The 23,117-nt window shown below is 31.3% G+C and overlaps 1 protein-coding gene across 1 annotated transcript; it reads left to right on the top strand.

Moving 5' to 3' along the window:
- The first annotated feature begins 13,644 nt into the window (after positions 1-13,644).
- Positions 13,645-14,562, top strand: LOC108836425 (zinc finger protein SHOOT GRAVITROPISM 5). Its single transcript, XM_018609583.2, has 2 exons — positions 13,645-14,087; positions 14,161-14,562. The coding sequence occupies exons 1-2, from the start codon at positions 13,732-13,734 to the stop codon at positions 14,288-14,290; spliced, it is 486 nt and encodes a 161-aa protein (XP_018465085.1). The 5' UTR covers positions 13,645-13,731; the 3' UTR covers positions 14,291-14,562.
- The last annotated feature ends 8,555 nt before the right edge of the window (positions 14,563-23,117 follow it).

A 23,117-nucleotide genomic window follows, 5' to 3' on the forward strand; every position in this document is an offset into this window, starting at 1 on the left:
AATCTCACGTGTGTAGCATGTACAGAAGGAAAACTCATTGATAGGCCATCACCAGTCAAAGTGACTAAGTAAATAATAAACTGGTGAATCCATGTCCCAAGCGTTTAATAGTTATCGTATGTCCATGGGGGCAAGTGTGGAACATTGGCGCATGTTCATACATAAACCGGCTTGGCCAAATCTTTTATTAAACACATACAACTGATTGCTAAACCATTACTTATGAGGTCAAAACTCCCAGTCACAGCTTGGGGCCATACATAATTTACATGCATCTAAGTTAATATGCATCAGGCCATTTAGTGAGCATAGATATTTCCCATCTCGATTATTAACGGTCAGGAGCCAGACATATCCCATCATAAGACATTTTGATGTGCCTTTTATATACCAATTGCTCCACCACAGAGAACTAAGATGGGACCTCAAAGGAGGATAGGGATATATGTTGGATATGATTCTCCCACGATTATTGAATACCTAGAGCCGAACATGGGTGATCTATTTAAAGGCCAGGTACACAGATTACAAGTTTAATGAATCCGACTATCCAACATTAGAGGGAGAAAATAATAAGCTGGTAAGAGAAATAGAATGGCATCGACCATCATTGTCTTGGCAAGATACTCGAACTGAGAATGAGAATTAGACGTCCAAAAGATAATACAATTACAAAAGCTAACTAATCAATTGCCAGACTTATTTGCTGACCCGGAAAGAAAAGAAAAGAGTGACTAAGTCATATATATACCAGCTTGAAATGCACCAAATTCGAATTTGATGTCCAAGAGAAACACAGTAAAGTTGCTACAGAGTCTAGACAACGTATGAAACGTGGTAGATCAATAGGTTCCAAAGATAAGAATCCTCGGAAATAAAAGAAGGGTGCAAAGAATGATAGACAAATCCGAGGTTAAAGGAAACCATCCCAGACATGGAGATAAGGCCGGCCGGCTGAACATCTAAGGTACAAGGTAATAAAGGTCCTGATAATAATGAAATCTTAATAGATTATATCATGTCTGGAATACAATGGAACCACATAAAGAATGTCGACATAAGATGATTTATTTACATACATGGTAGCATTTGAACTTATGGATATAAACGATGATCATGAATCCACGTCAATATAAGAGTGCGCACTCGTAGATCAAATTGGACTAATGAAAAACGCGGGGTTAAATAAAGAGAAAAGGCGTTTTGGTCTAACAATATTAACGCCATATGATATAAACCAGTGGATATAGATGAGTCTTTGTGAAGAAGAGAAATGAAAAGGAGAAATCGTGAAATATAAGGCATAATCACATGGTCTAAGTTGTCTATGTTTTTACTTACATGATTCAAGCACGGCTTGTTGCACAAGGATTCTCACAGAGACCAGAAATGGATTATAAGGTGGTGGATGCTACTACATTTAGATTTTTATAAGTCTGGCTATAAGAGAGAAATTAGATTTGCATCTAATGGATGTAGTAACTGCATATTTATATGCTCCACTGGGTAATAAGATATACATGAAAGTACCAAAGGGTATTGAGCTCAAAGATATGAAAAAACAGCAATGTATAAAGCTGAACAAATCTAGTTATGGACTGAAACAAAACAACTGCATATAATATAATAGACTAAGTGAATACTTAGTGAAAGAGGGCTATGAGAATGACCCAATCAGTCCATTTATTTTATAAAGAAATTCTACAACATATGTTTATTTTATACTGACCCGCCCAAAGAGGGGTTAATTGGTTTTACGTCGTATCGTCGTTTCGGAATACTTTGGACATTTCGGAAAATAGTTGATGTTCGTATGCTAGGTCGCTATAGCGACAGAGCTTTGTATGCAGCCCGGTCGCTATAGCGACCGAGCCTTGCTCGTGGCCCGGTCGCTATAGCGACCAGGCTCTGTTCGGAGCTCGGTCGCTATAGCGACCGAGCCGTGTTCGGAGCTCGGTCGTTATAGCGACCGAGCGTGATTCCATGGTTCGATCGCTATAGCAATCAAGCTCTTGTTCATGACTCGGTCGCCATTGCGATCGAGTTTGTGCCGTGGACTGAAGTCAATTGTCCAAGCGTCCGAAACCATCGCGATGCTACGATGCCTTTTGGATATTTGTTTGCGGATGTTTAGACCTTTGACAATATCGTATCGTTGATTTAAGAAATCGTTGATTTCTTAAATCGTTGATTAAGAAATCTTTGATTTCTTAAATCGTTGATTTAAGACATCGTTGTTTTTAGAAATTGTTGTTTTAAGAAAATCTTGTTTTAAAACAAGATTTTCCCGCAAGTTTTTCGTATAAGTTTTCCTTTTTTGAAAACGTAGAAATTCTTAAGGTAATAATTTTTTACGGATATTTGGATGCCAACTTTGCCTTGTCCGATTTCGACCTCAACACCAGCGACCGAGATTCAGTCCCAGGAGTGTATCTCAAAAAAAAAAAGATTTTTGGCATGAAATCAATTTTCACGGAAATCCAAATCCACCATGCATCACTGAGGCTTGGAAACACAACAAAATATTCACGGAGAAAAAAGTTATGAATTTTACAATTCAGGGGTTTTTTCCAGCACGCCCATCTGTGGGTATCAAGTCTTAGAAGAAGTTTCAACTTTCAAGCCCAGCCATGAAGCGGTCTTCACCAGAACTACTCATGGGCTTCAAGAGGGATCTATCAGCTTTTCAGAAAGCCCAAAATCAGAAGAATTGGCCAGGGAAATCAGGAGTTATGATTAATTTTCCAGAATCGGCCAAACTGAAGTCATCTATGGAAATTCTTCAGCCAATTGAGTTTGGCTCGACCCAGAGCTATTTATGGAGACCAGGAGATCATGTTAGCCAATCAGTAAATATTCCAGGAGTTCTTAGCTGCACCACAAGCTAGACGATCAGGCGGATCCTTGAAAGAGTTATCAAGCCAATCTGAGTCACTTATGGAAAGATTGGAAAATGGCAAGGTTCAAGTACTTCAAATTTCAACATCAACCTTCAGCAAGGTTCAAATCAGGGGGAGTAATATGCGTTGTACTCTTATAAGGTTTTAATGAGGCAAATATCGAAAGCGTATTACAAACTCTGAATGGTTATGGCGTCCAAGGTGGAGTGTTATAAATCATATGGTGGACGACCCATAACCGATCCGGCCTATGCTTAGATCATAGGCGGCCAGCCTTTTCCTTTTATGTTCTGGTCTTGTTTTCCTTTTCTTAGTTGGATTAGGATTTGTTACCTTTTAATTTATCTATGATGGTCTATTTGTTAAACCCTATATAATGAATCTCTTATGCTTATGAATAACACAACTATTATTCCCATTAGTTTATAACAGTTTTTAAATTTGCTTTTAAACTTAACAAATGTTTCCTTTTTATTATATATGTTATTTGGAAAAATTTAAAAAGGAAACTAAAAAAAAATCAAAAAAAAAATAAATGTAATAATTTTATTTCATTAAGGGTTTCCGTGTAGTCAACCAATTTGAGAGTTAACGTGAGCGCACCACATAAGAAACATAATTCTGAAATAATATTATATAGATCTCATTCAGTAGTTCTAATATTAACTAATATACATGAATTAACAAGAAAATATTAAAAATATTTTATAGTTTTAGAGTAAATAAAAATTTATTAAATATTTACGTAGAAGACTTTCACTAAAGACTTATAGGAAGTCTTCCATTTAGGTCATTTGTGCAATTGAAAAATTATAAATGAAGACTTCCAGAGCAGTATATTTTACAGCAGACTCACATGGAAGTCTTTTTGAAAAAATCTCGAAATATAAGAGAAGACCTCCCGGTAAGTCTTCTAGGATAAACATGTTAGTTTTGCAATTTGCTGATTATGTCACAAATATGAGTTTTTTTTTTGAAGACTTACATTGAAGTCTTTCAGCAGAAAAAAAAACATTTAAGTATTACATTTAACTAGCCTACTTCCATGTATGTCATCTCAGGTTACTTTTGCAATTGAAAAATAAAACAGGAATATTTAATTTTAATTAGACTACTTCCATATAAGTCTTCCGGCAGTTCTGTGATAACTAAGGTTTGACCAAAATCTCGGAATAAAATTCTGGAAGACTTCCGTGTAAGTCGTCTGCGGAAGACTTACATGGAAGTCGTCTAGTTAAAATTAAATATTTAAGTTTTATTTTTCAATTACAAAATTAACATGAACGACTTTCATTGACAGTGAGAAGACTTCCACCAAGAGTTCGAAAGACTTACACGGAAGTCTTCTGGCAGAAAACTTCCTTGTAAATCGTCTAGATATATAAAGTTAGTTTTCTGACACAATTCGGTCAATTGCAAAACTAATGTGTTTATCCTAGATGACTTAATGGGATGGGAAGTATTCTCTGGTATTTTCAAGATTTTTTGTTAACAACGAAAAGTTGGAAGACTTCTACAAAAGTCGTCTCTAAAAACACACACATAAAGTCAATTACAAAAGTAACCTCTACGTTGACCAAAATACTTCTGTATAAGTCTTCTACGACCAGAAGACTTCTGTGTAAATTTTCTGACGAAAAGATCTGGAAAAAAAATTAATTTCATATTTTCAACCAGTGAGATAACTTGATTAGATTCTCCTAACACACATAACTTCACCAAGAAACATACCCACTTGTATAATGAAACAAGAATCATGATTTTGAACCTTACAAAGTTTAGAATCGAAATCTTGGATTTTTGGATGAATATAGAGAGAAAGTGAAAGAAATGTGGTTTTGAGCATAGGAAATGAGACAGGAGGACTAAAAATCAATTTTTAGATGCATTAAGAGCTTCAAATTGTTTATCATGGTGATTGATGTATTGATGGCAATGACAATATTGTAAATACTAGATGAAAATGAGGATGATAGAGTAATATATTCATTTTCGAAAAATAAATAAATAATGCAATGGCATTTTTGTTAATAATTCAAACTTTTGGGGTGAATAGGGCAAATAAAAGTTCCAAAAAATCATGGGTTAGGTTTGTATTTGACTTTGAGTTTTGATAATTATTTTTGGATATTAAGATAACTTTAAATAATTCGTATAAAAATATGTGAGTTATTCAGTATTTTTGGTTAGTTCGGTTTAAAAGTAATATTTTTGAATATTTGGTTATTTTAAAACTAAATATAATTAACAGTTTTAGGTATATAAGTTTTATTTCGAGTATCCATTTGGTTCCTGATCCGGTTCTAGTTCAGTTTTGGTATTTGTTCCAGAGATATAAGAACTGTTTGGAAATAGGTTCAATTTTATATGTTCGACTTTTTAGTTCTCGGTTTATATGCCCAAGCTTATCTGTTGATTTGGTCCCTGACCAAAAGATACCAATGTGGTTGGTCATGTTTGGTTATATTTTTTGCATATTGTTCAGGTTATCCAGTTTTTTCGTGTACTTCGGTTTATGAGTAATACTTTTAAAACATTTTTTATTTTTAAAATAAATATAAGAAATATTATTAAGTATATATATTTTATTTCAGGTATTTATTTGGTTTTCTCTTTGGTTCTACTTCAATTTTCTTTTTTCGGTTTCAGAGATATAGGAAGTTTGGATATTTTTTTTGATTAAATTTTATATTGATTAATCAAAGAATTGATGGCCATTTACAAAGGGAATTAAGAGAACCTAAAAAGAAAAAACTCTAGACTGGACAATAAAGAATCCCAAAAAATAAAAAACCCTATCATCTTGTGTAGACTTCAAACCATCTTCTAATCAAACCTGGTAGCTTGTGATACATACTTTAGAGATAAAATCCTATTACGTATGGATTTATCTATATGCCCGATCAGTGTATGCGTAGACAGACAAGGCCCTTGGTGCCGACGTGAGTTGCGTTCCTTCCAAATCAGATACACTGCAGAGTGGAAGACCATTTTCAGAAGGATAGCATCCAGCTTAGGCCGATTCGATCTCAGGAGAGAGGCAATCGTAATCGTCCAGTCTGGATTAACAGAAGCTCCCAAAATACTGGGTGTGAGAGTAGTCCAGATAGTATATGTAATAGGACAGGAAAAAAATAAGTGATTTCCACTTTCATCCCTTTCTCCACAAAAAACACAGCCTTGCATAAGTCCCCAACTTCGCATACGAACTCCAGTGACGTTTGGATATTTTTAAATAGGTTGCGCTAAACATATGAAAGAATATACAATAATGATGTATTTGGCGAATCAAATATATTCAATTCTTTTGTTTGATTTTAATTTGGTTTTTGTTTCTCGATTTTTATCTCGAGGCATATGTGTTGATTTGGTCCCCGGCCAATGGAAATATATGTGATCTTGTAATTTTTGGTTATTTTTTCTTAATATTTTCTGTGATTTATATTGTTTCTGATATATCGATAATTCTATGGGGTTGGTCATGTTTGGTTAATTTTTTTTTCATATTGTTCGGGCTATCCAGTTTTTTATCGCGTACTTCGGTTTATAAGTAATACTTTTAGAATATTTTGTATTTTAAAAATTAAATATGATAAATATTTTTAAGTATATAAACTTTATTTCAGGTATTTATTCATTTCCCGATTTGTTTCTACTTCAGTTTTGTTTTCTCGGTTTAAGAAATATAGGAATGTTTGGATATTTGAATTTAGAAAATTGGGTATTTTAAAAACTAAACATAAAAAATATTATTAAGTATATATCTAAATTATATTTCAAGTATTTATTCAGTTCTTGATTTGGTTCTACTTTAGTTTTGTTTTTCGGTTCCAGAGATATAGGAACGTTTGTATATTTGTATAGATTCAATTCTTTTTTTTTTGGTTTTCTGTTCTCAGTTTGTATCTCGATGTTTATTTGTTGATTTGGTCCCGACCAACGGAAATCTATGTGGATGCTTATGTTTGGTTATTTATTCTGAATATTGTTTATGAAATTATATTGTTTATGGTATATTAATAAATCTATGGGTTTGGTCGTACTGAATTTTATAATTATTAAACTGTTGACTTAAGCTTGAAGTTAACTTAGGATATAAAGTTATCCTAATGAGTTTAGGATTAGGAATATTTAGAGTTATCTAAAAGATGTGTTTTCTAATGAGTTTAAGAAATTATAAGCGCTATATACGGAGATGCTATGATGTAGCACAACTAATGAGTTTGAGTTTGTGACCTTTATTTGAGTGAGTTTTCTAAAGGAATAAAGATATTGTGTTTTTACCCTTGGATACAAGTGATTAGATTCAATAATTGGTATCAGAGCATTATTGAAATCTTAAGACATCTGAGAGAAGAGAATTGAAGTTTTGAGTAAAACAAAACATGGAAGATAAAGATCTAGTTATGACAAAAATCAAACTGAGAGGATTAGTCCTTTGACTATTCAATGTCCAATGCTCAATACCACAAACTATACCATTTGGAGCATGTGGATAAAGGTGTCTCTTAAGGTACATAAGGTGTGGGAGGCGGTCGAGCCAGCAATAGATGATGAAGATAAAAACGACATGGCTCGAGTACTCCTGTTCCAGTTCATACCATAAACTCTGATTTTACAAGTTGGTAATCTTTGATACCTCAAAATAAGTATGGGAATCAATAAAAGCAAGGCATGTGGGAGCTGAAAGAGTTCGAGAAGCTAGGCTACAGACATTGATGGATGATTTCAATCGACTAAAGAAGAAGGAGATAGACACAATTGACGACTTCTCAGGAAAACTTGCGGAGATGTCTTCAAAATCATCTTCCTTGGGTGAAAACATAGAGGAACATAAGTTGGTGAAGAATTTCTTGAGTAGTCTCCCAAGAAAGAAGTATATACATATCATAGCAGCTCTCGAACAGGTTCTCAATCTCAATACCACGAGCTTTGAGGACATCGTTGGACGTCTAAAGACCTATGAGGAAAGAATAAAAGAAGAAGACCAACAAGAGGATCAAGATAAACTGATGTATGCTAACTTGGATTCACAAAACATTCAAGAAAGCTATGGCAGATGTAGAGGATGTGGTGGAATCTTTAATAACAGAGGAAGAGGGTGTGGACGCTGGAACAATCAGCAAGATTGGAAAGATGGAAGAGACACGTCTCAGAAAGATTGGAAGGATGGAAGAGACATGTCGAGAGTTGTGTGCTTCCGATGCTACAAAGTTGGTCCCTAAGCCTATAATTTCCCCAATCGACTCAAGCTCCAAGAAAGACGACGAGAGTACACGTAACTGATGGTGAATGAAGTCATGTACCTTAATGAGGAGAATGTGACACCAAGTAAGTTTGAGACCCATACTGATGGAGATAACACATGTTACCTAGACAATGGTGCAAGCAACCACATGTCTGGCAATCAGGAATAATTTTATGTGCTTGATGAAAGGATCACAGGCATGGTGAGGTTTGGCGATGATTCTCGCATAGTCATAAAATAAAAAGGCTACATATTGTTCATAAGCAAGGAAGGCAAGCGGAAAATATTGACTAATGTCTATTACATACCGGAATTGCAAAGTAATATCATCAGTTTGGGCCAAGCTACAATATCAGGGTGCAATGTCAAGATGAAAGAAAATCACCTCACATTGTAAGATCGAGATGGAAACCTATTGGTAAAGGCAATCAGGTCAAGAAATCGTTTGTAAAAGGTAACTATGGAAGTCGACAACACCAATACTTGCCTTCAACTCATGAAGCTTGGTGATTCTGCTAATTGGCATGCAAGAGTTGGGCATGTTGGGATAGAGACCATGAGAAAGATGATAAACAAAGAGATTTTCACTGGTATACCTGATATAATTATCGAGAAGGAGACGTGTGAGTCATGTCTTTGGGGAAAAAAGAAAGACTAACCTTTCCAAACGCAACACTGTATCGCGCATCACATGCTCTTGAACTTGTTCACAGAGATCTTTGAGGACCAATATCCCCATCGACAGCAGCAAAAGATAGGAATGTGTTCATGTAGATTGATGATCATACATGTTATGTGTGAACGATTTTATTAAGATAAAAATGTAAAGCCTTCGAGAAGTTTTAAAAAGTTTAAGAAACTTTTGAAGCAAGAGATAGGCGCCGTCATCAAAATGTTTTGTATATATAGAGGTGGAGAATTCTGCTCACAACAGTTTTGAGCGTTTTGTGATGATCGTGGCATAAAACGTCACCTGACTGCACCATATTCACCACATCGTAATGGAGTCCTCGAGAGACAAAATCAAACCGTAACGGAGATGACAAGGAGCATTATGAAGCATATGAATGTGCCTAATTACTTGTGGGAAGAAGCAGTAAGACACTTGACTTATCTGATTAATAGATTTGCAACAAGAACTTTGCAGGAACAAACACCATATGAGAGTATTAAAAGGAATAACCATGTGTTAAACACCTATGTGTGTTTGGTTGCACTTGCTATGCAAAGAGTGAGGCACCACATCTTATGAAGCTGGACGATTGAGCACGAGCTTTGGTACATCTAGGGATCGAGCCAGGATCAAAGGCTTATCTTCTACATGATCCAACAAACCACAAAGTAGTCGTGAGAAAAGACGTAGTCTTTGATGAAGACAAGGGTTGGAAGTGGAATGCAATCAGAGAAGAAACATACGAACCCGGTTTGATAACATTTGGTGTTCGTGGAGAGATTGGAAAGGAAGTTATTAGCAAGAAAGACGATAGTAATGGCAGCGAATAGTGCAGTGAAGAAAATGAAGTCTTGAGTGATGTAGAAGACAGAGCAGCCGATGTTGAGAAGATCAACAAGGCAGAGCACAAACCCCGCTTACCTGGATGATTATGTGCTGCTATTTGAGATTCTTGAAACACACCGGATCCTTCTTTTGATCAACGAAGAACCATGGGACTGGAACGAGGCAAAGAAAGAGAAGATGTGGAGGTACGCCTGTGAGGAAGAAATCATGTGCATAAATAAAAATAAGACTTGGACTCTAGTTTATCTACTTGATGGCTGCAAAGCAATTGGAAAAATGGGTATTTAAGGTAAAACGCAATACATATGGGAGTATCAACAAGTACAAAGCTAGACTGGTAGTGAAGGGTTACATTCAAAGACATGGTGTGGACTTTGAGAAAGTATTTTCTCCTGTGGCAAGAATAGAAACTGTACGAGTGATCATTGCGTTGGCTTCATTGAATGGGTGGGAAATACATCATCTCGATGTATTACCCGCATTCCTATATGGTGAACTCATAGAAAAAAGTTTTTGTGTTGCAACCAAACATTTCAAGGTCAAAGTTAGTGAAAGCAAAGTGTATAAGTTGCACAAATTACGGCTTGAAACAAGCACCAAAAGCGTGGAACATCAAGCTTAAACAGATTTTTATAGAACTTGGTTTCACAAAGTGCTCTAAGGAACCATCACTATTTCATAGACGAACGAAGTGGTCACACCTTCTTGGAACAATTTATCACGGGTTCAAATCTAGCTGATATACAAGAATTCAAGATGGAGATGAAAACTAAATTTGAAATGAGTGATCTGGGAACGCTTAACTACTATCTCGGGGTTGAAGTTACAACTTGAAAACTTTGTGATTCTGAAACAAGGGATATACGCGACCAAAATACTTGAAGAAGCATGGATGGAGAGTGCAACGTCGTCCATATACCAATGGACACAGGACTAAAACTATCAAGAGCACCATAAGAAGAAGCAATTAACGAAAAGGAGTTTCTGAGGAATATAAGATGCTTACGGTAATTGATTCATACTAGGCCTGATCTCGCCTAATGTGTTGGTGTCTTGAGTCGCTAAATGCAATCCTAGAGCATCACACCGAGTCGCATTAAAGCTTGTGTTGTGATATCTTAAAGGAAGTTCACTTCGGTTCTATTACAGAAACGATGGTACGAAAGAGCTTGTAGGGAAGAATATTTATATCTTGAAGTTAATTTAGGATATAAAGTTATCATAATGAGTTTAGGATTATGAAGATTTAGAGATTATTTAAAATATGTGTGTTTCTAATGAGTTTAGGAAATTATAAATGCTATATAAAGAGATACTATGATGTAATGTAACTTATAAATTTGAGTTTTTGAATTTTAGTTTTTGAGTGAGTTTTCTCAAGAAATAAAGATATTTTGTTCTTACTCCTGGATACAAGTGATTAGATTCAGAATAAACTCAAATCTAAATCTACAAGATGAATCCCTCCAACAGATATTATCATGCTTATTCCAACAGATACATCTTTTGGTGTTACCACTTGCTCCATATTTGACGAACTATGCCTAAACTATAAAGTGTGATGTGCGTTAAAATGAAACAAACTACACATATATTGGTTATCATGGGATATTATACTCCATCTGTTACATTATAAATGTCATTCTATCATATTTTCTTGTTTCAAAATTAGTGACATTCTATATTTTCAGTGCAAATTTTCATACATATTCTGTTTATTACTCTTTCAACTAACCAATATATATTTATTTAAATTATTTTAATTTAAATAATTATGCATTAAATAAAAGTACATTACTATATTATATTAATTTTTTAATTTATGTGAAATGTGTCAAAATACATTTATTATGAAACAGATGGAGTAATGTATACGATAAGTTTGAAAAATTTGAAGGATAATGATACTTGGTTGTGATAACAACAAGAAACAAATCAATACAAAACATAGAAAGCATTAACTACACTTATACACAACTCAGAAGAAGCTCGTTTAAACTTCATAGTAAGAACTTGATTAAATGACTAAAATATCCGTACTTAGTAGTATAATAAGCTTGTTAGCTTTTCAAACCCATTAACCCACGTGCATCTCCAATTATTACACAACCCACATCCTCATTTTCCATATCTTTATAGAAAAAAGAAACATATATATGTTTACCACCCTATATATAATCCCAAAGTTATTAGTTATAATAGCATTTGAAATGAGAAAGATGATGAAAAGTGAAAAGGGTTTCTTTGAAAAGCCTCTCATGCTTCAGTAACGTGATCCGTTATAAGATCCCATCTTGTCATTGCTCCAACGGAAAATTTCTCTACAGCTTGATTAAATTTATTAGTCGACTCTACCCTCATTTCACCAAACTACCCCTCCATCGACCATCATTCTCTCTTTCCGAAGTTCCAGTGTGTTTACAAAACCAACAAAGAAATTGCAATCTGAACTTATGAGTTATATATGTCATTAATATCATACCTAAGCGTTGTGTATAAGACACATGTTTCGTTCGCATTTACATGCGATATTATTTAAACATAAACGCAAACATAAGTAAAAAACAGTTTCCATGAAATTCATAATATAAAACTATCTGAAACTTAGGACTTTGGTGTTATCGTGAATCTTAGTAAAAACTCCCAACATTAGGCTTAGGCCATTTGGATTTACAGATTTTTAGTACTATGCTCATAAATTCCATACATGTTTTATTAGATTTAAGTCATAACAGTTCTTTCCAGATTTGTTCGAATCAGATTATAATCAATGTCTAAAATCGCATAAAATACATTTAAAACTAATAATAATTGACCAAAAATACTCAAAATATAAATTCTTTAAAAATATAATGAAAAAAAATTAAATGAAATAAAATTATTTGAAATAACAAAAAAATAATTAATCAATTTAAATACGTTAAAATATCTAAATTACGCTAATATATGTGAAAATGATTAGTAGATTTAACTAATTTTACATGTTTTAAGATCCTAATTTGGATTTTGGTTTGATTGGAATTGTATTAGAACCCAAAAAAAGACATCTATTAGATTACATTAGATATTTTTTATAATAGTTCGAATTGTATTTTAACTAAATAGGTGTTTAAAAAACTAACTCCTAATCGTTGTACAATCAAATCATTTCGTCTTACCGATCGGGATTATCAATGGAGCCAGAGCTAACAACAAATTCACGTAATGATGGTACGGCGGTCGTTTGTTAGATGGTTATCTAGATATTCTATAAAACAATATTTTCAAATTACCCAAAAGATATACTAGGATGTAAATGGTTTTTTTGCGCAACAGGAAACTTTCATATTAGGAGATCAAACGAAATGGGCTGCAGGAGCGTTTTGGATACAAAGATGGGCTTTTGCGATCGAGTCCGCAGGCCTGTTAGAAAGCCTAGAACAAAATGAAAAAAGACAGAAGGAGAAAGCTGATGAAATCGAATCGACGTCCGACAGAACACCGTAGAGGTCCGTCGGTCTCCGCTTCGTGTTAATCGCTGTGATGAGCGCTTGAGCATCTGATCGAAGCCAGATTGAAGTGATCCCGAGAGAGAGAGTGTGGAGGAGGGCTTCCCGTATAGCTATACAACATTAGTAATGTGGAAGTGAAAATTTTTACATTGGCTGAACTTTTGTAGTGTCTATTAAATTTTTCTTTAATATCTAGCTAGGTGACATTTACAACTTATAAATTGTATGATGAAAAATACATATACCTTTTCCTTAGATATTTTTCATTTTAGTATTTCTTTATTTAATAAAAGAATTATATCTAGAACCTTTGTTATTTAAATATAGAAAACACAGAGTTAATTCCACAACTATCAATTTTAGAGTTAGCAAAAAAAAAACTATCAATTTCAGCTAGATTCCACGACTATTATTTTGAATACAACCATCAAAACAAAGGGTGCAATCGTCATTTCGACGGATATATATGTGCACAGACACGAACCAGCTTACATATAAAGTGATTGGTAATGCCACTCTCCACTTATTGAAAACTGCAGCCTTTTAGCTCCCAACCAAAAACAAAACCAAAAAATGGCTGAACAACAAGATCATCACAAAGAGCTTCAGCTTTTGCCTTCTCCACCGTCGACGGAATCTCCGGTTAGGAAACTCCGAGCAACAGTTATAACAACCGATCACCACCATTCCTCATCCATGATCCACCAAGATCTCGACCTCAAACTCTCCATCAGCCTCAGCACAATTCCAACGGCGACGGTGGAGCATCTAAGCGATGGCGGAGGAGGAGGTGGTGGTGTGGAGGACCTGAAGTGGCAGGCAGCGGAGCAGATAAGACTAGCGGCGATAGAGAAAGCTTACGCGGAGAGAGTCAGAGAGCTGACTCGCCGTGAGATGGAGATGGCTCAAGCTGAATTTGCTCGTGCAAGGTAAGGAAGCTTTATACGTAGTTCCGGTTTATTATAGTTTGGTTTGGTTAACGGTTTTTGAATTTGGGATCAGGGTGATATGGCAGAAGGCTAGGGAGGGGGTGGAGAGAGCGGAGAGGATGAAGGAGAGATCAATGACAAAGATCGATACGACTTGCTTGGAGATCACTTGCCACTCTTGCAGGCAACGGTTTAGGCCTTAATTTATGCATTTAATTGTTTCTATTAACTATTGTTATTATAAACGAAATTTGAATACTTGTTTAATTAGTATGATAAAATAATTTGGAAAAAGAGAGAAATTCTTTTGTTTAAATCATTTCTTTGTTGTTATTTTCCCATAACAAATTTGTGGCAAAGAGTTTGTGTTCATTTTCGAGTTTGGTAATACTTGTCCTTGCTTTTGTTTTCTTGAAATCGAAGGAAAACTATATGTCTAGATCGATAAGATATTCACTAAACGTTCTCTTGGTTATTCTCGTGAACTAGTAATTACATAAGTTTTTCTTTTCTTTCTTAGCTCAACATAAGCTTTTCGGAGCTGACTCTTTAGATAGTACTATAATTTTTGTAATAAATTACATGGCATTTGTGTATAATTGTAGATGTACTAAAATAAAATTAATTACGGAGGTTACATTAACCATGTAAATTTTGGAAAGTCAGCTATATACATTAATAATATTGAGTAATAAACTCGAAGTATGTCGCTAATTAGCCACCAGAACAAACCTAATTAGTGTGATCAGTTAGTTGAATGCTTGATGTTAAAGTAACATGAGATATAGAGTAAATGATTAACAATTACTGCACCGTATATAATAAACGACGAGGAAAACAGAAAACAATGAACGATTTGTATGGTTAGTAATTTAGGAGTTTCAACCCAGATATCAGTTCGGTTTCTGTTTTTTTTATTCGATATCCCCTATATATTAAAGGAGATGCATTGTCATTTAATGAGTTCATATTACGTTTGCCATGTGGCAGCTTCACAGCGATTTGAAAACAAATACGCTTACGTGTCACGTGCAGAGGGCTCTCGGCCAAATTCTACATAAACGCGTTCACACTATATATTATTTTACGTTTGTTTCAATATAAAACTCACATGCACGGTTCTACGGGTTATATAAAGTTCTACATAGAAAAATAATTTACAAAAAATTATTATTGTCTATGCTTATTTTATTTTTACTTAATTTATTTTAATAGAATAATATTTTGCATGTGTTATTTTGAAAAAAGAGAGTCTTTTAGTGTTACGGTATCCCCTATATATTATTTGGGAATCATTTAAAAAATATAAACCTTAGTTTTATAAGAATTAAAAAAGAACCTCATCTTATATGACACTTGTGTATGCCTTCCATATCCTATTTCAAAGAATTCTAAAGCACTTTATATAAATTATAGTCTAAAAATTATATTCTCTAGCATTACATTGGTCGCATATATCTTTCCTTAAATAAAACCTACGGAATTATCTAATGTGATTAAAATATATATACGGCAATTAATAATCTTAAATAATAAATATTTGATAACAATTTGTATACTTTCTATCATTTTTGTTTAATTTTTTATTATTAAAATAAATTACACAATTATATTAGTGATATAATAAAAATTAGATTTTTTTGTATATGTTGTATTTTGAATTTTCAAAACGAGTAAAAATTACTAAGAACTTAAAAATCTTATATAAACTTTTGTGATCAAGGTTTCATTTTTTATATATTAGAATACAATGATTATAAGACCGTATGAATAAATAATTTCATTTTAATAGGTTTATATATATATATATATATATATATATATGTTTATATATATATATATATGTTTATATATATATATATATATATATATATTAAACTATACATCGTATGAAAATACATACTAATATTTTGATATTTGCATTGAACATATATTGAAAAGTTAATACTTTAATTTTTGAAATCTTCATTGTTTTTTAAATGATTATAAATCATTGAAACTACTAAACATCCACATTAAAAAAAATCGTTGGTGTAAAATATTGTTTCACAAATATGCAAATAATCATAAAATCATATCAGTAGAAACCTCATTTAATAAAATCAATATTAAAATAATATCTATGCTAATATCATTTAAATTTAATTACATATTATATACGACAAATAAGAGTGATTGTTTTGATTTATTTACCCTAAAATGATTGCAAAAAAAGAGTGATCGTTTGATTTATATGCGCACACCAATCTATTACATATAGTAATTTATTTTTAATTATTTAATATATATAATTATTATTTTATAATTTGTTAATTTGTCAAAAAAACAGATAATAAGTAGTAAATATAAAATATTGCACAATATGATGCGTGCAATCGATATATGCAGTATATAATTTTCATAAGTTTCAGTAAAAGGAATGTTTGTATTAATTAGAAAGATTGGTGAATAAACGAAGAAGGTATAAAATAATTAAAATTTAAAATAATGCAATTAATTTATCAATATCTGAATTATTCGAAGGTTCCACCAAAAATGTATACTAATTTTAATGAAGAAAATAATGTCTTAGTGTCAAATGATGATTTGTTTATGTTCTTATTAATTATATTTTTGTAACTAAAACAATACTAGAAAAATCAATTCGATTGAATTAAACAAACACAAACAATACCAAAATAAAACGAACCAAACACAAACCAAACTAAATTAAAACTGAATCGAACACAATCCAAATCGAAATAAAAGTGAACACAAATCAAACCAAACTAATTTGAATTTACTTTGGTTAAGGATCTCTTAGACTTTAATAAACCAAATCAAACCTAAATCCGTATTTGTTTTTAACAAAATCTAAACATGTAGTTAAACCGACATGTTTATCCCTAATAAAACCGACATATTCCTTATTTGACATAATTGTCAATATTATATATTTTAAATATTTATCATAAAATTCACCCTGCGCAAAGCGCAGGTCTTATCCTAGTTTCGATTAGTAAAGTAAAACTACCTTTCTAAATTTATATTTACTTTGGATTGGTTTGGTTTATATACAGTCGGTTTTTGGTTTACTTGGTTTTATACCAAAAAACATAATTATGAAGTTTGAGATCATATTACATGAATTTTAGAATTTTAAAGTCATGTTGTCAATGTAATCATTTATTAAAAAGTATTATATGTTTAAATAAAAGAACAAAAAAAATTAAGAAAATGCTTCTACCATCTAATAAAATAATCAATTTTAGAATTAAAATCAAAACTCGAAATATAAAAAAAAACAAAAAACAAAATAGGAGCATAAAGAAATTTTTTTCTTTTCTTTCATGTTTTAACACAAAACTGTGTTTTTTATAAATAAATAAAAAGTTGCGAAAATTTACACTAATTGTTGTCCATCAAATTTATAATCTTCACATCAATTTACTCAATGTTAAAATAAAGCAAAAGAATCAAAAAAGAAAAAAACTAAGAAAATAAGAAGTCTCGGTTGTAAAAAATTGTTACTTAATTATAGTTTAAGTGTTTTACAAATTATGGCTTCTTTATTACTGTATAAAAATAAGGTAATGGTTCTTAGCAATAAATTAACTTATATAACAAATAGATTTTAATGCATCGTTATAAAATATATACATATTTACATGTCTACTTTTGATCGGTTTTATTCTGTTTATTTAGTTTAATCAGTTATAAACCAAAATATATCTAAATCCTATGGTTTTTATAAAATTATATCTATTCAGTTTGTATGATATATACTATATACCAAAAAAAATTATATTGTCTGTTTCGATTCGGTTCGGTATAATTATGTTTTACCATATTGAACATCCCTAGACAATATATTTGGCTAACCTATATTTTTTCGCACGGAAGGAATTCATTTGAACAAGAAAGAGTAATTGGCTAACCTATATTTGGTTCATTTTATTTTCTGTAATCGTCTTTGAAATTAATGTTTGTTCAATGAAAAATTGATGATTTTCCTTTTAAACAAGCTATTAAACACACACGTATACATAAAGACATCTATGCATGGACATGATGGGTATAATTATTGCATTACCATGCTCATTTCATCTACTTTAGATATATAATACTATGTTGTTTTTCATGGTATGTACATCTTTGTTATTAAAACTAAAGTACATTTGGAGTTTATTTAGAAACATGAATAAAAAATAGATTTGTTTGGAAACATGAATAACAATTTTTAAAAAGACGTTTGTATGAAAACATGGATATCAGTATAAAAAGTATAATGTTGTTTGGAAACATAGATATCAGTATATTAAAAAAAATTAAATTATTTATTAGAAAAATTGAAAATCCATTATATTATGAAAAACTATATTTTATATGTTAGCTTTAAAATATACTAAACTGAAACAATCTAATTATCTAAAAACATCGTTTGTCTAAAATAATTATAAAAGAAAATTTAAACTTTATATACATATTTTAAATCAAAATAATAATTTAAAATTGATTTATACCAAAAAATTGATTCAAAAATATACATATATAAGAAAAATACAATACAAAGCCCAATTTCACATACCAATTTGAATTATGGTTTTTATTTTTGACATTAAGTTTAAAAAATATAATATATGTGATTATTTATATGATGATACGTACAAAATAATATTAATTATATGATTATTTATATGATGGTACGTATAAAATGCGATTAATTATATGATGACACATATATAATGTATAATAGAGACTAGCGTTGGGTATTCGGGTACCCATTCGAGTTTGATCCGGGTATGTTTGGGTTTTGGATTTTCGGGGTCAAATATTTCAGCCTCATACGGATATTTCTAAATTTTGGTTTGGGTTTGATTCGGATCTTTGCTGGTTTTGTTCGGATTCGGATAACTCATTTGAATTATTTTTAAAATTATAAAATTCATTATATATTTTAAATTTCTAAAAATCTATAAACAAAATAATATATTACATATAAATTTAAATAACATATGTCAAAATACCTAAACTTAACAGGTAAATTGGTTTGGTTTAAATTTTTGGATATATAATCAATAACTATTTTAAGTATTATTGGTGTTTTGTGAACTATTTTAGATATTTACTTTAGACTATTTGTATATACTATCAAGTATTTACACCAACTTAAGTATCATATATATTTAGATGTTTTATACACATTCTAAAATAGTTAATATATATACGTATATAAATCTATTTCGGATACATTCAGGTATCTGAAATATTTTGGTTCGGACCGGACTCGGCTTTAGTTCTCTAAATACAAAAAAAAAATTGAATAATTCAGATACTTAATTTTGGTTCAGATTTGGTACTATTTTCCGGATCAAAATTGGTTCGGTTCTTCAGATTTGGTTTTTTTGCCCAGATTTATTATTGACATGAAAACAAATAGCAATATATTTTTGAAATACATCGGTGTACAAGTCAAAGTTTAGTATACATTAAATTACAAAATGTAATATCTTATAGGGTCAATAACAGCCTGTAGTTTCCTGTTATTTGATAACATACAAAATTCGTGGAAACGAAAATGATATGGACTAATCCAGATATTTTAGTACAGTAGTAAGAAAACTTAAATAATACCTTACGTATATTCATGTAGTTTTTAGATTTATTTTCTGCATAGACTTTTGGTACATTAGGTGGTGAGATGACTCGATCTAGCTATACTGTCTAGTGTTTATGACTTTATGCCAACTGTAAAAATATCGAAACACTTCTAGCTAAAACGATTATATAATGGGTAATAATAACAAAATAACATATGATTCTCAAAACATATATATATATATAATTATCTAATAGCAATACGATAGTATAACCGTATATATGGTTGAAATGCATGATTTAGGTGCTGACTGGTTTTCCCGCTATCACCCGCAAACGCAGCTTTTGCGGTTCATAGCGGTTGTTGGCGTTTCGAAACAATCACAGAAAACGCTACAAATCGCTTCAAACCGCTCTGAACCTCTTAAAATCAAAAGCTGTTTCCAGCTAGCGTTTGCGGTTGCGGGCGGTTGCGGGAGGGTAAATTTTTTTTCTTTAAAAACAGAATAAATAAAAATAATACTAAAAATATCCAATAAAAAATTTCAATTGAAATAATAGAAATTGTAAAATGTATTCATATTATATTTCAATTTATATTATAAAAATTCAAAACTAAAATATTTTCTATAAATTTTTAAAATTGAATAATATGATTCTATAAATATAAATTTTATATTTATCATATTATTATAATTTTTAATATTTTTATAATTACATAAAATGCAAATATTGTTAAATTATTATTTAACAGATGTTGCGTTTGGTAGTTTACCAGTCATAAGAGTCCCGCAAACGCAACAATTTCTAACAGTTGTACCAGTCGTACAAATCTCTAGAAAACGTTTAAAATCGCAACCACCCGCACCCGCAAACTCCCGCAACCGCAACCGCAACCGCTGCGGTTACACCAATCAGACCCTTAATACCTCAAATAGTTTAAAACTCAAATCCCGGTAACCGTTTACCATATATGCTCATCAACTGCCATATTAATTACAGCCGGATTAAGTTTGTCATATATTGTATAGAAGTTTTATATGTAACTAGTGTTTAGTCCCGTACTACGTACGGGTGATAATTTCTTAATTTTAAATCTTTAACATGTATTAACACTATATTTTTTTTGTTAAAATATACTAACATCACATAGATTGTAGATAATATATCTCGAAGAGTGTTAATGTGTATTTGCATAAAGCCATAATTTGTTGATAATATATCTAGAAAACTATAACAACTTATAATCATTATAAACTAAAATACCATTTTTACAATTATTACTTTAAAATCTAGTTTTTATTTTGCGCTATATCATTCCACACATCATTACTATCTTCACATACCTTAATTACCTTCACATACCTTAATGCGAAGATGATTTCTAGTTTTTCTTGTTTTTCTATACATGTAATAAACATAAAAAATTCATCCAAACAAAACTGAAGAACAATAAAACATTATATATTAACCGAAAAGAAGTGGTAAAATATTTACTTACATTTTCATAGTTTGAATTCTAAATCTATTTTGCAACTGCAACTCCTTGTCAATATCCCCGTTGATGAATAATCCTTCAAAAAAATCAAAATGAATCATACAACAAAGAATAAAATAGTATTATTTTGAGAAGCAAAGAAAAATGAATTTGAATAAAAAGTAGTTGTAATGCTCTATTGATTTTTTTTGCCAGCAATGATCATTGATTTTTATTGCTAAAATGGTGAAGATATGAAACGATTAAGAAAAAGAGAGAAGATAGATAAAAATTAGTTACTTGAAAATTATACAGAAAATTAAACAACTGAAATTGTGCCATAAAATTAGGGATAGTGGTCTCGTTGAAGTCTTTTGGTTAGGCAGTTATTTTTTCTAAATAAATTGATTTTGTAAATGTTCAGATTTTTAATTTTTTTTTTTGAAAAACATAATCCACATGTCAAAATTTTGTTGGTTAGGTGATTTGTGCTTTAGTATATAGGGATTCGATTAATATGCGAGCTCGTAAAAGTAAAGATAAACGACTTCAAAGATCATGAGAAAATATAAAATGATCAAAAGCATATTGTCATTGTCTTATATTTTGTCACTTATAGGACAATCATTTATCTTTGGAGCTCAATAGATATTTCCTTTGTTTGATATTCTCGTTTTTATTTTGATGAACAGTTGTTTAATTTTGTTTGACATTTCGGAAGCTATAATATCTTTTTTTAAAATGAAATTAATTATGCAGTGTAAGAATCTCGAAGGAACAAACTCTAATTCCAAGAAAAATACACATAGATGATATATAACTGGATGAAAAAGATGATATATAATTGAAATAGATTCGACCAATCAGATCTATGTGTTGATAAACATATTCCATAAAATTAGTTGGTTTGATCTAGTTACTTTTTTTTTTAACGTCTGGATCGATTATTATCGATTAATTATGCTATTACAATGATGAGAATATTACAAAGACGATTATACAGCCGACAATTCTACCATCTTGTGAGAATACACGTCTGACTGCACCTCTCCGAGCCGTCCTATGAGATCCATGTTCGATGGTATGCCCTGCACCGAGCTGAAGATCTCTTGTAATCCGTTTCTCTATAAGCTGCATAATTTGGTATTTTCTGGGGTTTGAACCCCAGACCTCCGGATGTACAAACATTACATGAATCCTTAGTCAAACCATTGGACCAAAGTGGCTTCCACTACTGATCTAGTTCCTTTGGAAATCAGATTTATAAAAGAAAAAAGAAGGTATAAAATAAAAAATGCTAAAAATGATTTCATGAGACCCTAGAGTGGACAGAGCTTCACTGTTTCTCGTTGGACGTACGTAATAAAGATATCTTTTTGTCATGATAATGATCTCTTCTTCCAACAGGTAATTTTTTTATTAAATACTAAATAACTAAATGATAATCCGCGTATATACACGAAATGAATTTTTTATACTAATGTTTGTTTATTAGAAAATGTTAAAATTTGCAACAATATAATTTTTTCTCAAAATGACGAATACAAATATTGATCTATTATATATATCATCGTTGTTGAAGAGTTAAAGTAATACAACTCATTTAAATTAATTTTAAAGACTTCACATGCATAAAAATATTAAGTTTTACGGCTAACACAAATCATCAAAATTAGATAGGCAACATCGATTGTAAAATAACGAAAGAAGATTAGATTTTCTACTCTCAATTTGTTTACTATTGACTCTCCATAAGTAGTTTCATTTTTTACCGCTCTAAAATTATACATTCGTTCTCGTTTCTGTTTCATTGATATAAGTTTTGTTTTGGTTCTTAAACTTGTTCTGTGAATTATATCAATTTCAAAGATGAACATCTGTAAAAATTAGTTCCACTCCAGATACATATCAAAGAATCAATTTTTTAAAGAAAATCACGAAAAACTGTATTCATAGGTTAGTGTTCAAATATAATA

This window comes from Raphanus sativus, chromosome 2 (assembly GCF_000801105.2).
Source record: "Raphanus sativus cultivar WK10039 chromosome 2, ASM80110v3, whole genome shotgun sequence".
NCBI lineage: Eukaryota > Viridiplantae > Streptophyta > Magnoliopsida > Brassicales > Brassicaceae > Raphanus > Raphanus sativus.